Source organism: Falco rusticolus, chromosome 7, assembly GCF_015220075.1.
Source record: "Falco rusticolus isolate bFalRus1 chromosome 7, bFalRus1.pri, whole genome shotgun sequence".
Lineage (NCBI taxonomy): Eukaryota > Metazoa > Chordata > Aves > Falconiformes > Falconidae > Falco > Falco rusticolus.
In genome coordinates this window covers 4,751,621-4,767,017 of record NC_051193.1, presented here as the reverse complement: position 1 = coordinate 4,767,017, position 15,397 = coordinate 4,751,621, and the positions used below count along the sequence as shown (strand labels likewise).

General features: G+C 64.5%; 1 protein-coding gene across 1 annotated transcript; it reads left to right on the top strand.

Moving 5' to 3' along the window:
* The first annotated feature begins 5,913 nt into the window (after window positions 1-5,913).
* Window positions 5,914-10,890, top strand: SKOR1 (SKI family transcriptional corepressor 1). Its single transcript, XM_037393254.1, is given in 9 exon segments — window positions 5,914-7,625; window positions 7,628-8,547; window positions 8,633-8,723; window positions 9,135-9,242; window positions 9,345-9,413; window positions 9,612-9,686; window positions 9,760-9,834; window positions 10,274-10,339; window positions 10,455-10,890. Coding segments are annotated over 9 exon segments (2,790 nt in total). The 5' UTR covers window positions 5,914-6,337; the 3' UTR covers window positions 10,553-10,890.
* The last annotated feature ends 4,507 nt before the right edge of the window (window positions 10,891-15,397 follow it).

Here is a 15,397-nt window from a genome sequence, read left to right as displayed (position 1 = left end):
ACCCGTCCCCCTCCCTGGCCAGCAATATACTGCCGTTAATAACCGAGCAATCACTAGAAATGGCTCTTAGGAGCGTCATTTGATCTTTTTGATATCCGAGAGCGTAAGCAAACTGGAGGATTGGATCTGGGAGCGGTGTATGTGTTTTCCTGCCTCATGGAGCTTTGTGGTCCTGCAGGGAAAGTTTACCTGGATGCATCAACGGAAAAGGGATGGACCACTGGGACCCTCTGCCTACAATGCAGGGAATTTGGGTCTTTGCTGGGGAAAAAATGTCCCTAGTCCTACAGGGAGCAAAATCCACCGGTGGAGAGCAAAGGCTCTGAGAGCCCGTGGCAGAACCACTGCCTGGTGATGGAGGACTTCAGCTGCAGGTGGGGAGGGGGCGATGCCGCCAGGGCAGGCACATGCTCCACTTGGCTTCTGCTCCGGCTGTGCTCCCTGTGCCCAGTGCTGCCTCTGGAGAGGTCAGCCCGGGGGGGCCATCGGCATCCAGCCCCACGGGAGCTGCACCTGAGACCCCCACCCTGGGGAGCCTGCAGCCTTGGCTGGTGAGGAAGAGGAGGGAGGAGGCAGGTCAGGGGGCTGCAAGAGCCAAGACACCCCAAGCTGGGGCTCTGCTCTGAGGGGCTCCCCAGCACAGAGAAGGGAGCTGTCAGTGGCTGCTCTGCTGCTCCCCACAGCGCAGGGATCCAGGGGACACGGAAACTCCCTCGGCCTCTTCGGGCAGTGACTGGGAGCTACAAATCCTCCAGAAAAGCCTTGCAAAGCCTTCGCCAAGGTTTGAAGCCGGCGGCCCCTGCAAAGGACTCAGAGGCTGCTCAGCCTCTCGGGGACAAAGCATCTTTGTGCAGAGGCTCTTCCTCCAGCTCCCATTAAGACGTGCAACCGGCAGAGATAAACACATAAGAGACCTGACAACAGCCCCAAGAGACCCGTTCCTGGCTCAGCTGCTGGGGCCAGCCCACGCAGGCCTTGGCACGCCGACTGGGCTGAGTTAAACACAGCACACGTGAACCCAGCAATTTGAGAGCGGCAGAAGAACCAGCTCTGGCCTCTCAGCTTCTCCGGAGGGTGCTCAGGTGATGCTCTTCAGCCGTGTGAGGTTATCTATGGGTGACTCCTGCCCCGCAGAGCCTAGTCCCTGCCCCACTGCTTTCCTGAGGCTGCTGCCTGCCCTGTGTGGAACGGGACAGGAACCAGCTCGAGCCCCAGATGCTACAGCTCAGTGAGTGGGATGTCCCTGCGGTGGGGGCCAGGGGAGCTGCAGGGTTCTGGGGCAGGAAGGGGGAGCTGGTGCCCATTGCGTGACCGTGGGGTCCTGACCTATAGCAGTTATTTGAAGATAATCCATCTTTAGCCTTCCCTTAGGCTTGGGGGAGGGGCTCCAAGGCCCTGTGGGGCAGAAATCTGGAGGGATGGGGGGACCATCTCCTGCTCCCCCAGCTCACCAGGGCTGCCTGGCCTGCTCTGGGAAAGTCTAATAGGGAGAAAAATGATTTAAAATCTCTAACTATATTAAAGTATTTTGGTCACATTGAATAAAAAGAAGGTTGTGCTTTAAGAAGAGAAAAGCTCGGAGGTCTGTGCCTTTCCCAGCGGGAAGCTGCAGCTGGAGCGCTGCGGTGCGGGTGCCGAGGAGCTGTGCTGACCTGGGGCTGCTTTACCTTCAGTAAAGGGTATGGCCATAAACCACAAGTGTGCACTAAGGACAGGATTTATAGATTGAGCCTTACTGGCTGCTGGAGAGGTTGCTGCTTCGCTGGTACCCCACTGCGGCTGCTCCCGCCGCCAAGTCCTGCAGCGAAAGTTCAAGGTTTATAAGTAGCCGGTCAGCTCGGGAGATGTTTAATGGCAAATGGATGTCTGGGGCTTTTACAGGCAGGAGGAGGAAAACTTCTCTGCTGCCGAGACAGAGCTGCCGGCCGGGCCCCACGTGCAGGTGAGTGCAGCGCCGTGCTGAAGGGCTGTGGTGCCCAGCTGTCCCCAGCACCACACGGCCTGGCAGGGCGAAGGCAGAGTTAATTGCTGCCCTCGGCTCATCCCGCTCCATCTCTGCAAAGGATGGTTTAACCTAATCAATAAAGTCGTGTCTATCGATCGTGTTTGTTGCGTTCCTCAGTAGCCCTGCACCCCACAGCCACTGCGGCTGAGGGAAATTAGGCAGATTTAGAGCCAGCAGGGACGGTGCAGACAGGGTTTGGGCAGCCAGAAAGGTGAGGGGCAGCACTGCCATGGGGGGGCTGGGGGGTCAGGGACAGCACTTCGGGGGGGGTTGGACAGTGGGCAACCTGAAGCGTGTCAAGGGGTGCACATTGGGGAGAGCCAGGGTGTGTGTTGGGGAGACGGAGGGTGCACAGAGCGGGGGCACGGTGGGCATCACACAGCGCACAGAAGGAGCGACATGGTGTGGGAGCCGGGGTGCATGGATAGAGCGGTGCACAGTGGGAGAGCTGGGGTGCGTGGATCCAGGCATGCATGCTGGGAGAGCTGGGGTGCACGGATAGAAGGGTGCACAGTGCGAGAGCCAGGGTGCACGGATCCAGGCATGCGCAGTGGGAGAGTCGGGGTGCTCAGGCAAGTGGGAGAGCTGGGGTGCATGGATTGAGGGGTGCACAGTGGGAGAGCTGGGGTGCGTGGATCCAGGCATGCATGCTGGGAGAGCCGGGGCGCACAGATGGGGGGCGCACAGTGGGAGAGCCGGGGCGCACAGATGGGGGGCGCACAGAGGGGGTGTCTCAGGGAGAGGGGCATGTGTGCACAGCCAGGGCACTTGGAGGGGGCACCGGGGTGCACCGAGAGGGCCCCACAGGCTCCCCGGGGGTCTCAGGGTGGGATCCCTGGGGGGATCCCGATCCACCCCCACCCCCGGTGGCTGCCTGTCCCTGCCCATCCCTGCCCTCGGTGGGTGCGCAGCACGCCGGGTCAGGCGGAGTGTGCCCGGCCTGCAGAGAGCCGCCGCCGCTCCCTTTGTCAATGTCCAGTAATTAAAATGTCACCGTTTAATTTTCAGGCCTCTCGGAGCAATCTTTTCCTAATAAAGAGTCTAATCGAAACGCTCCTTCCCCCGCCTCCCCGGGAAGGGCCGCGGAAGAGGCTGTAAAGGCGCAGAGCCGCTGCGGATCGATAGAGAGAAGCCCGGATTGATCGGCCTCTAAAATTAAATTTATTGGGGTCATGGTTTTATATGGTGCTGATACAACTGTTAAATGGGGAACATTCATTTCCAATAGGAGGCGTTTATTAAACTTCCACTGAATTAGACCGCCGTGATTTATGTGGCAATCTCGGCACAGCCCTCCAGGAGAGAGGGGCCCTTCGCGGCCGTCCCCGCGCGATTATTTATTTATACACCCGTGACACGGCTCCCTAAGTTTTAACCTAAATTATCCGCCGGCCTCGCCTGCCAGCGGCACCGGCCCGGGGGCTGGCGGCGGCGGGGGGGTCCCGTCGGGGCGCACGTCCCTGCCCGCCGCCTGCCCGGCCCCGCGCCCCTCCGCGCCCCTCCGCGCCCGCGCACCCCTGGGCGGCAGCGCCCGCGAACGGCCCGGCTCTCGCGTGCGGCGATCGTTGAGCGTTAATTAGAAATTCATTACAATTAAAAGCCGCGCGCACACGCCTTAATTACATCTGATTTTTAATTCCGAATCCGTGTTTACACAGTAAGCGAGACGTACCTCCTGATTATCCCCAATACTCTTTATACTGTACTAATTATGTAAATTAAACCTAATTAACTGACAAAAACTGCAGTCAATTCAACTGTTAAAAGATACGGCGGCTGCGAGGAGCGGGGCGCCGGCGGGGAGCGCGGCCGGGGCGGCGGGGCCGGGGCGGCGGGGCCGGGGCGGCGGGGCCGGGCGCATCCCCGCCTCGGGGCTCCGCGCTGCCGCTCCACCGTCGGGGCGAGCCCCGGGCCGGCGCCGCCGCTCCGGGCTGCGGAGGCGCTCCGCGGGCAGCGGGGCAGCCGCACGGCCCGGGAAGGGTACGGCGGAGGGGGCCGGGGCGCGGCCGCATCCTCCCGGAGCCCCCCAGCCCCCGACGTGTCGCCGCAGGAGCGGCCCCGGGAACGGGGGTGGGGGGAGGCACCGGCTCGGTCCGCGTCGCCGCCCGCTCGCGGTGCCTCGCAGCCGGTTCCGCAGCCACTGCGGGTATTTAATGCCGTGGGATGACCCTAAACCCGGCCGCGAGAGGGGCAGCGGGGCTTGGGGGCTCGGCCGCGTCTCACCGCGCTTCTGCCTCCGCCTGGCCGGAGGATGCGGGGGGGGGGGGTGGGGGGTGCGATAAATAATTAAAAGGCGAGGAATAATTACCAGCTCGGGTTGCTATCATTGCGGGAAGGCCGCGCCGCAAGGCCCGGCCAGCAGCACCCGGTCCGCGTCCCCCCCGACGGGACGTCCCGGGGGGAGCCGCCGTCGCTTTCCCGCACGGGAGCGCGGCCCGGGGCCGGTCCAGCCGCGGCAGCGCGGGGGAGGCGGGGGGCTCCGCACCTGCGTTCCGCTCCGCGCCGGCTCCGCCGCATCCTCCCGGCGCCGCTGGTGATGGCGGGGAAGGGGGGGGGCACACAAAAGTGATAGCTGGGGGCGATCCGCGCCGTTATTAACTTCTGTTTGATCAGTGTAATTGCGCCGATCGCGGCCGGACGCGATGATTAATTACAGTTTAATTAACGTGGCTGTGACGAGCGCTGCATGCGAGGACCCAACCAGGGCAGGGATGCGGCTATGGGCCCCCGCCACGCCAGCACGGCCGGCGGCCGCCGGAGCGGGGTGTCCCCCCACCCCATGCCGGTAGCCGCGGATCCTGCCGGAGTGGAGCGGGCCCCCGTGGGGAACGAAAAACCACGGGCTCGCCCCCTCCCGCCCTCGCCTCCCCGCGATTTCGTTGCTGCTCCGATGCCCCCCCCCACACACGCCCGGTGCCGCTCCCGCACCCGCGCCCCGCCGGCGAGGCGCGCACCCCGGGGGGGGGCGGGATGCGCGTTAACGGCGCATCCCCGATTTCGATGGGGCCCCTCCGCCACCCCCCCCGGGCCCCTCTTTTCGTTGCCCGCCCCGCTCCCCACGCAAACTTTCAACGAGCATCGCTCCCCCCCGGGGATGCCCGCACAGCCGGGTGGCGGAGGGGGAGGGGGCGCGGAGCGGCGCGGAGCCCCGCGCAGGTGCGGCCGGGGGTTGATCCCCGCTCTTACCTCGGGCAGCCCGGGCGGGTCCCCGCTCGGTGGCGGCCCCCCACGCCCCCCCCCCCCTCCCGTTCCGCCGTGCCTTAAAGCCGCGCTGTGATTGACTGGAGCGCATCGGTGATTGACGGCCGCGGGGTCCCGGAGGCAGTTAATGTAAATATGCTGGTGCTAAGTGGGTGTGTCTTCCCGTTATTTTAGCTGTCACCGGATCAATGTGCAGCGTCTCCAAGTACGGATCCGGATCCTCCCTCGGTGGCGCGGCTGGTCACTCGCTCTTGTTGCATCTCGCCCGGGCGGACGCGGCGGCGGGGCGGGCGGCGGCCCCGAGGCGTCGGTGAAGGGCGCGCCGCTGCCCGCCCGCCCCGCGGCCCGGCGGCTGCCCGCCGTGAAGGGCTCGGTGCGGACGGGGCCCCCCCGGCTGATGGCGGCCCCGGTGCCGGGCTGCGGCCCCTAGCCCCGAGGAGAGCCTGCACGTCCAGCCGCGCTCCGCGCCGCGGTAAGTGGGAGCAGGCGGCGGATGGAGGGGATGGGGGGGGTTGGGGCGCGTTTTCGGTGGGCGCTCCCCGTTATTTTGTGTAATTCCCACGGAAGCGGCTTACCCCCGGGAGCCCTCCCCGCTAAGCCAATTTGCCTGGCTCGCTGCTGCCCTTCTGCTGCTACGTGCTGCGGGTCCTGCCCGCCCCGGCCCCTAATCCGCCCGCTCCTAATCGCCTGCCGGAGACACGACAAAGGGGCTCCCGGGCAGCCGCGCCCGCCGCCCCGCTCCGCCCGCCCGCGGGCACCGAGCGGCAAGTTTCGGCCCGGCCGGCCCGGCCCGGGGCTCGGCCCCCCCGGCCCCGCCGCCCCGGGACGCGCCGCTCGCATCCTCCGGCGCGTTTCGTTGGAGCCCGCCCGGGGCTCGCCGCAACCGGCGGCCCGGCACGGCTCGGCGAGCCGGCACAAAGAGAAGGGACGCGACACCTCCCGGGGACCGGGGCTGGGTCCGGAGGGGGGTTGTTGTCCGTGTTGTCCGTGCCCCCCCCCCCGGGACGCCCTTGCCCCGGGCGGCCGCTGCCGCTGGGCTCCCCGAGCCGCCTAGCCGCGGGTCTGCGCCCGGCGGCGGCTGCGGCGGGGCTGGGTACCGGGGCTGGGCACCGGCGGGCACGGCGCGGGGGGATGCGCTGCGGTTCCGCCAGCCCTCTCCGGCCGGCCTGTCCGCGGCCGGGGGGGCCTGCGGCGGCCAGCGGGGAGCTCCGGGCCGGGGCCGGCGGCGCGGAGCGGAGGGGAGCGGGGAGCAGCTGGGCCGCGGAGCGGGGCTCCGGGAGCGGCGGGCCGGGCGGCGGCGGCGGGGCCCCGGGAGCGCTCCTAACCTGCGCCTTTCCCCGATTTTGTTTTGCAGGGGCGTTTTGGGGGGGAATGGAGGCGATCGCCAGTCAGATGGGAAATGGGAGAGATGCAAGCTCCTCCCCAAATTCAAAGCAAGAGCTGCAGCCGTACCAGGGCTCCAATACCCTCAAGCCCAACCAAGTGGGTGAGACCTCTCTGTACGGCGTGCCCATCGTGTCCCTGGTCATCGACGGGCAGGAGCGGCTGTGCCTGGCGCAGATCTCCAACACGCTGCTCAAGAACTACAGCTACAATGAGATCCACAACCGGCGGGTGGCCCTGGGCATCACCTGCGTGCAGTGCACGCCGGTGCAGCTGGAGATCCTGCGGCGGGCCGGGGCCATGCCCATCTCCTCCCGCCGCTGCGGCATGATCACCAAGCGGGAGGCGGAGCGGCTCTGCAAGTCCTTCCTGGGCGAGCACAAGCCGCCCAAGCTGCCCGAGAACTTCGCCTTCGACGTGGTGCACGAGTGCGCCTGGGGCTCCCGGGGCAGCTTCATCCCGGCCCGCTACAACAGCTCCCGCGCTAAGTGCATCAAGTGCAGCTACTGCAGCATGTACTTCTCCCCCAACAAGTTCATCTTCCACTCCCACCGCACCCCGGACTCCAAGTACACCCAGCCCGACGCCGCCAACTTCAACTCCTGGCGCCGCCACCTCAAGCTCAGCGACAAGACGGCCACGGAGGAGCTGTCGCACGCCTGGGAGGATGTCAAGGCCATGTTCAACGGCGGCACCCGCAAGCGGACCTTCTCCCTGCAAGGGGCGGCAGCCGGCGGGCCCGGTGGCGGCTCCCCGGCCGCCAAGGCCGCTCTGCACCCGCCGCCGCCCGCCGGCCCCGAGCTGGCCCCGGCGCACAAGAGCCTGCGCTGCAGCGGGCAGGAGCCGGCGGGCGAGCGGGCGCTGGGGCTGCCGGCGGCGCACGGCGGGGCGGCGGGCGCGCACGGCGGGGCGGGCGCGGTGCGCAGCTACCCGGTGATCCCGGTGCCCAGCAAGGGCTTCGGCATGCTGCAGAAGCTGCCGCCGCCGCTCTTCCCGCACCCCTACGGCTTCCCCGCCGCCGCCTTCGGACTCTGCCCAAGAAGCAGGAGGACGCGCTGGGCGGCGCGGGAGGCGGCGAGGCGGGCAAGGGCGGCGCGCTGCCGCCCGGCATGTTCTGGGGACCCCCGCACCCTCACCCGCACCAGCCGGCCCAGCCGCCCCACCAGCCCGGGGCCGCCAAGGACGCCGGTGTCTACCCCTCCTTCCCCGTCTTCTGGCCGGCCGCCGGCAGCCTGCCCGTGCCGCCCTACCCGGCGCAAAGCCAGGCCAAGGCGGCGGCCACGGCCGTGGTGGTGGCGGCCGCGGCGGCCGCGGCGGCGGCGGCGGCCGAGCCGCCGGGCTTGTCGGGCCGGCACGGCGAGCTGGAGGGCTCGGAGCCGTCGGGCAGCGGGCGGAGCAGCGCGACCCCCCAGGAGGGTGCCGGGGCGGAGGGCGAGCGCTGCCCCAGCGCCTTGTCGCGGGCGGCGGGCGAGGAGGAGCGCTCCGGGGACGAGGCGCTGCTCCCCCCGCTGCCCCTGCCCAGGAAGGGCAGCTACCTCTCCGCCTTCCGCCCGGTGGTCAAGGACGCCGAGAGCATCGCCAAGCTCTACGGCACCCGCGAGGCGTACGGCGGCGCGGCCCCCCGCGGCCCCGGCTACCTCTCCCCGGACTTCCTCAGCGAGGGCAGCTCCAGCTACCGCTCGCTCTCCCCGGGGGGCGACACGGCCGAGGAGCCCGAGGTGGACGTGGAGTCCAACCGCTTCCCGGAGGACGAGGAGGAGGACGCCGCCGCCGCCGCCCGCCGCCGCTCCCCCGAGGGACGCGAGCCGCCGCCGCCGCGGCTGCTGGCCGGTACCGAGGAGCCGCCGCCCGCCGGGGCCGACGGGCCCGAGGAGAAGGCGGGCGAGCCGGCGGCGCAGGAGGGCGGGCAGCCGCCCGACGGCAGCCCCGAGCGGAGCAGCAGCAGGGGCGGCTACGAGGTGTGGGGCCGGGGGCGGGGGGCGAGCTCTGCCCTCGGGGGGCCCGGCGGGGCCCCCGCCGCCGCCCTGACTCGCTCTTTTGTAGGTGTACGCACCGGACAGGGGGGAGCACCTGCAGCCGCTGAAGACCGCCGCCTCCGTGGGAGCCCCGTACCTCTGCACCCCCGAGGCGAAGGGTAAAGCGGGCCGGGGGGGCGGCCGGGGGTGCGCAGCGAGAGCGCGGCCCCGGGTGTCGCCCCCGCCGGCTGCTCAGCTCCGGGGGGGGGCCCTGGGCCGCCGCTTTCGTTTGGGGGCTTTCGGGAGAAAAGCGAACGCAAACGGATTCGGGCGGGGGGCCGGGGCCGGGCCGCCCCGGGGCCGGAGGTGCCGCCGGCGGGGGCGGCCGGTGCGGCGGGGCTGGGCCGGCGGGGCGCACACGGCGCGGCGGGGCCAAGCGCCTGCCAGCAAGCTACTTTCCAATAGCAAAGCGATTAGGATGTCCGCTAAGAAGGTTTTAACGAGGGCTTTGTCCGTAATTATGTAATTAAGGATATATCAGGACCATACTTTCATTGCTTATGGTTGAAAATCGGTTTATTAACTTTAAGAGCAAGATAAAGAAGACAATCACTCCGCGGCAGAGGATTTAGAGACCAGAAAATCCTATCAGGACCAAAGGAATGTCTCGCATCCCAGCCCTGTAAATACCGACAGAGGTAAGCGCCGGCCGCGCTGGGCTCCGGGCCCTCCGCCGGGCCCCCCCGCCGGGCCCCCTCCCCCCCCCCGGGCCGGGGCTGACGGTGCTGTGCCCCCCGCAGGGGAGGACCTCGCCATGGAGGTGGCCGGGACGCAGCTGGTGGAAAAGGACATCGAGAATTTGGCCCGAGGTGAGCCGGGGGCAGGTCGGGAGGTGGGGGCCTGGGGGGACCCCCCTACCTCTCCCCGCGGCTCGAGGTATTTGTGTTTTCTGCAGGAGTGATTAACTCCTGTGATTAATGTAACGTAATGCGATTAGCGCCGCGCTAAGCCGCCTCCATATGGAAAAGTGCGGGCTCCCCTCAACCCCGCCATGTATTTTTAAATAGATGAGTTGCAAAAATTGGTCCTGGAACAAATGGAGCTGAGGAAAAAGCTGGAGAGGGACTTCCAGAGCCTGAAAGGTACGGGCGACCCCCCCCCCCCCCCCGCCCTGCCGCGGCTGGGAGCCGTGCTGACCCCCCCCTGCCCCCGCAGATAACTTCCAGGACCAGATGAAGCGGGAGCTGGCGTACCGGGAGGAGATGGTGCAGCAGCTGCAGATCGTCCGAGGTAAGGCTGGCCGAGGCCATCCAGCAATTACTACTTTTAAATTTTTATCTCCTATTCCCCCCCTTTCCCCCCTCTTTTTTCCCCTTCCCCCCCCCCTTTTTTTTTTTTTCCTCCTTTTTTTTTTTTTTTTTAATCGATAACCACACCGCTTCGTCTCGGGATTTCGAGCCGCCCCGCAAACGGCTGCGAGGCATCGCTACGCGGCAGCGAACGAACCTTCCCTCTTGCAGCAATTTCCACCCCGGGCTAAATTAAAAACCGAGGCGTAAAATGACCTGGGAAGCCATACCCGGCTTCGCGCGTATCGCACCCCCTTGTTCCTCCCCTCCCCACCCGCGCTGCGGACGAGCGCGATGCCCCTGGGCCCGGTGCATCCCCGACGGGGCGGCCGCGCTCTGGTGTCCCCCCGGCGCGCTGTGATGCTCTGCCCCCATCCCAGATACGCTGTGCAACGAGCTGGACCAGGAGAGGAAAGCGCGCTATGCCATCCAGCAGAAGTTGAAAGGTATGGGGGGGAGGGGGGGCACAAGACGTCTAAGGGGGGGCCAACACACCCGTCCGTCCCCCCTGCGTGGGGGGGTCCGGGGGAGCCGGGGCGTGACGGCCCCGTCGCTTTGCAGAGGCCCACGACGCGCTGCATCACTTCTCCTGCAAAATGCTGACCCCGCGGCACTGCACGGGGAACTGCTCCTTCAAACCGCCGCTGCTGCCCCAGTGAGCCCCCCCGGACCCCCCTTCCCCCGAAGCCATGCGGGCAGAGCCCACACAAGCCATTTCCACGAGGAGACACTTGTACATAGAGGACTCGCAGCCCGGCTTTCCTCGGACTGGCAATACGGCGGGGAGCGGCCCCGGGCCGGCCGGGAGGGGGGGGGAGCCGGGCCCCCCCCGCGCCCCCCCGCTCCGCCTCTCCCCCTCCCTCCCTGTGTGTCCGCTTCTTCAACCTTTGTCCAGACTGGAAACAAAAGTGGCTATGTGCAATGGATATAAATGTACTGTGATTCTCTTGGTACAGTATTTGTTGGATTTTTATTTATTTATGATGTATATTTATCCCCTCCCCCGGGCCCCCTCCTCCCTCCCTCCCTCCCCCCCCCTCCCCCCCCCTTGTAAATTTATGGATGTAACAGCACTTTAACGGGCGGTCCGCGACTCCGGAGGCAGAACAACGCTCGCCCGCTCTGGGGACAGACCCCTCTGTACGTGATTTTGGTTCTTTAATAAAAACCGACTTTAAGAAGCCGCCTCGTGCGTGGGGCTGTCCCGGGGGGCGGGGGTCTCCCCCCGGGCACGCCGCGGGAGGGGCTCGCACGGCCTCGGCGGTCGCCCCGGGGCTCTGCGCTGCCCGACACCGGGTGCCTTAGCCGGGGTTGGGGGGGGAGGGCTGCCCGCTCCCCCTCGAACCTCCCCGTTCCCGTTCCTCCTCCCCCGCGCCGCAGCCGGCAGCTCATTAATGCCCATTTATATGCTCGTTTCACACATGAAAGTATTACATTAATGAGCTCTGAGAGCGGGTGTGGAGGTGCTCGCGCACCTATTAGCCCTAAATAACCTGTTTTCAGCCCAGGATTAACCCTGCGGGGCTAGGACCGGGGTTGCACCGGGGTCCTGGTGCTCTGCGGGGGGCGCACGTCGCACCGGGAGCTGCCGGGGGCGGGGGGATGCACCTTGCTGCGGGGCCCGGGCCCGGGCAGGAGGGATGCGCAGCGCTGCGAGCCGGAGCGGCGGGTACCGGGAGCATCCCGGGACCGGTGCAGGGAGAGGGGTTGCGCGGTGCCCATCCCAGCGCGGCCCGCGGGGTGGCTGCCGTGTGAAGCGTGCCCGGAGCTCCGCAGCGCGGATCTGTGGTAATTAGTTTCTGGGACTCTCGTTAGCGGAGCCGCAGCGGTTCCGCGGCCTGGGCTGCCACCGCGTGGGCGCAGCCGGTAGTGCAGCCCCCCCGGCCGCGGGCAGCGATGCGCGATGCTGCGGCCCCGCATACCCCCGGGGCACGGTTAGCGGGCCCGATCCGGCGGCGCCCAGCGGGGCTGCTTTGCAATGGGGACCGGGAGCTTTCCCCCCCCGGGGTCTCTTGCAGGGCCGCATCCTGCCGGCGCAGCGGTGTCCGTGTTGGCCAGCGGCTCTGCTTGCCACCCAGGCAGCCCTGCTCCGAGCTGGGGCCAGGGCGGGGGTCTCCAGAAGTGCCTCCCAGCCTAAATCCCCCTGTAAGGCTCCAAGCAAACCCCGTGGGTTTTGTTAGGCGAGTTCATCGTGACTTTTTCCCTCGGCAGGGACAGGGCTGTGGGTGCCTGACCCCGGGAGCAGCAGCATCAGCATCCCCATCACCTGTGGGTGAGGAAGACCATCGGAGCCAGAGCTGGGGCAGGTGGACATGGTTGGTTGGGCTGAGGCTTATAAAGACCTTGGGGTGGAAATGCAGCTGTTTTCTTTGGGCTCTCCTTGTTACTCAGACCATCGGGCACAACTTCTCGTGGCTTGTTTGAGGACAGGCATCCTTTTGCGCTGTGTGAGCTGCAGAAGGTGTCTACAATATGTGACTCTGTGTGGGATCAGTGTGGCTGGGATTGCTGGTGGCAGCTCTCACACAGGTAAGCCTACAGGAAGGGGGAATCATCTTGCTGGGACATGGAAAGGATGTATAGATCAGGGAGATGATAGCAAAGAGGTGAATAAAAATGTGAGAGTTGAGCTCTGCAAGCTGAGAGGGCATTGCTTGAGGGAATTAAATAGTTGGGACTCTTCGAGGCTTGCAGGGGAGCAGCTGAGCCTCTTCTTTTGTGAGTTCTCTGGCTGGGTCATCACTGGCACCTCGTGGGCTGGAGGTGGCACAGGGTGACCCTGTGGAGGAACCATGGAGCAGCTTGGCCTGGGTGTCCATCCCTGGCCGCTGGTACTGCTGCGCCTCAGAGGGGCTCTCGCTCCTGACCCAGCCCTGGCCAGGATCCACAGCCGGGCTCTGCTGTGTGACGCCTTTGCAGCTGCCGCTTCCCTCGTGCCGCAACCACTGCCACTCTCCCCGCAGCTCTCCAGCCCCCAAGCTGCTCCGGCCTCCGCCACGCTCACCTGCCTGGGCACACCGTGCGTGGCAGTGCTGCTACCAACGCCGGTGCAAAAATGAACTATTATGTTGTGTTAATATTTTCACACTACTTAGCTCTCATTAAAATGTACTTTGCTGAATTTCATATGCGACTTCAAATGACACAATGTATTAAGTGCTTAATATACTAGAAATTATGAAACTATTATGGTCTAAGTAATATGAAATAATTAGAGTGAATTAAACTTCACCAGTAGAATGAGGGAAAGGCTTCAGATTTTTTCTTTTGTTTCTCCCCCACCCGCTCTCTTAAAATAGTTGAATGCAGTAATAGCCCCTGAAAATGAACAACCAGAGTTAGGATTTTTAAATAATTAAAGCAGGAAAAAGCCTGGAGTGTCTGCATTCAAGCCTGTGATGAATTTGGCATTGGGGGAAGCAGAAGGTCTGCTTGCTACTGTAGCTGATGGAGTTGTTCTTTCAGGCCAGTGGCAGGGCAGCTCCAAGGAGCTGATCACCAGACCTGCAGCCTTGCCAAGGCATCTCCCCATATGCTATTTTCCTCTTGTACACAAGGCTGTTTGTTTGGAGGCAAGCAGACACGATGGCTCCCAGTGGCAGAGTGGTGTCTGCTCTGGGTTTCGCTGCCATGCTGCATCTGAGCTGAACGTCCCCTTTGCGGAGCAGCTCCCCTCTCGACAGGGGTGCAAATGCCAGAGACCCCCGTGTTAAAATGGCAGTGGCAGGACGGAGCCTGGCCTCTCGTTCGGAGAAGCGCTCTGAGCAACGGTGCTGAAGTTAGGGCTGAATTGCAAGCGCTGCTCTGGCAGGAAGGGGGTCGCCCTGGGACACGGGTGGGCTCGGGCCGAGGGATGCTCCCCAGAGGGTCCGCAGTAGCGATGCGGAGTGCCCGACCCATCAGCTGCCAGGTTCAGGCAGGATATTTGCACGGGGGTGTGAATGCACGGGACTGCACTGAGCATGGCGGGGACCCGCTCCACCCGCGCCTCGCAGGCCCCAGACCTCGGCTGCTGGCCCTGAGCAGAGCGGGGTCAGCTCGGGTGCGGGTTGCCTCTCCGTTGGCAGCGGGGCCGGGTTCAGAGGAGGCCAGGAGATGGCGTTCCCAGCGCCGCTCTCTGCTGTGCTCCTCGCCCGAGTTCGTCTGGTTTTGAATTGAGGTTCTGGGCAACTTCCATGGAAACCACCAAAACTATCTATCCCTGGGGAAAGCAAGGCTGAGCCGGGGGCGGGGGGCGCAGGCAGAGCAGCCCAGCTGGGCAGAGGTGACCATCGCCTCTGGGCGAGATGAAGCTGCCGAGGGGCTCCTGGAGCAGCAGCTTTGGGGCAGGAGAGCCAAGGGAGTAAGAGGCCTTACTGTCCCGCGGGTTTTAGGGCAACGGCTGCTGCTGCCGTGACGTGGGGTGGCGGCCGTCGGTATGTAAAAGCGTGCTGGCACAGAACTCTGCTGGAGGACTTGAGGGGAAGAAAATGAGCAAGGGGTGGATGTCAGTCCCGCCTGCCCAGGGCTGGGGTGCTCTGGTGGCATGGTGCCACGGATAGGGGCGGTCCCGGGAGGCTTGTGTGTCCCTTGCAGGTTCACTGACACCCACAATCCAGGGGAGGGGGGGGGGGGGGGAAAGCACCTTTCCCAGGAAATTCTGGAGGAACCCAGGCAGAACAAGGGGTCACGGACCTGATTCTGGGGACTAGACCAGTGGTACTGTTACAGGTCGCTGAGGATGCTTTTCTCTAGTAAATGCATAAGGCTCTTGCCGGATTTATGGAACGGTATCAGAGAAATAGTGCTGTACTCGGATGAACGCTAGGAAGGCTAACACCCAAGTTAAAAGTGAGGAAAATGGTCCTTAATTTGCCTCCTTGAGGATTATTTAGGTTTCACCAACTGTATCATAAAAAGACACGTTTGCTTGGGAAGTCTAATCATTGAATGCAAAGAAATTGCCAGCAAGCATCTAAAAAAAGTGGTTTTGTATGTTTCTGATTTCTTGCTGTTGGTGACAGGGAGGAAAAACAATTGCCTGATCAACCTTTTTGAAAACAAGTTGTCTATCTTGGGCTAGCATGGCATGCTTTATGGAAGATGTGTTTGTAAGATTCACCTGACTTTGAGTGTGGTCTGTAGTGATAAAATAGCAATGAAAGTAAGGATTATCTCAGACTGCGGGCTGGTGAGTACTGTGCAGAGACACAGGGAAAACATGTTCCCTTTTCCAATGGCTGCCCAGGGTGGGTTTGGAAACCAGCAAGTCCCATCCAGGTTGGAAGGGACCTGTGGAAGGCTCCAGTCCAACCCCTGCTCAAAGCAGGGCCACCAACATCAGGTTGCTCAGGGCTTTGTTCAGCTGAGACTTGAATATCTGAAAGGGCTCCAGGATTTCTCTCCACTTCCAGTGCTTGGCCTCCCTCATAATAAAATAAAAAGTTTTTTCCTATCATGTGCTCGGAATGGCTCATGTTGCCCGTTGCCTCTCAGTGTGCTCCTCTGAGATAAGCCTGACTGTC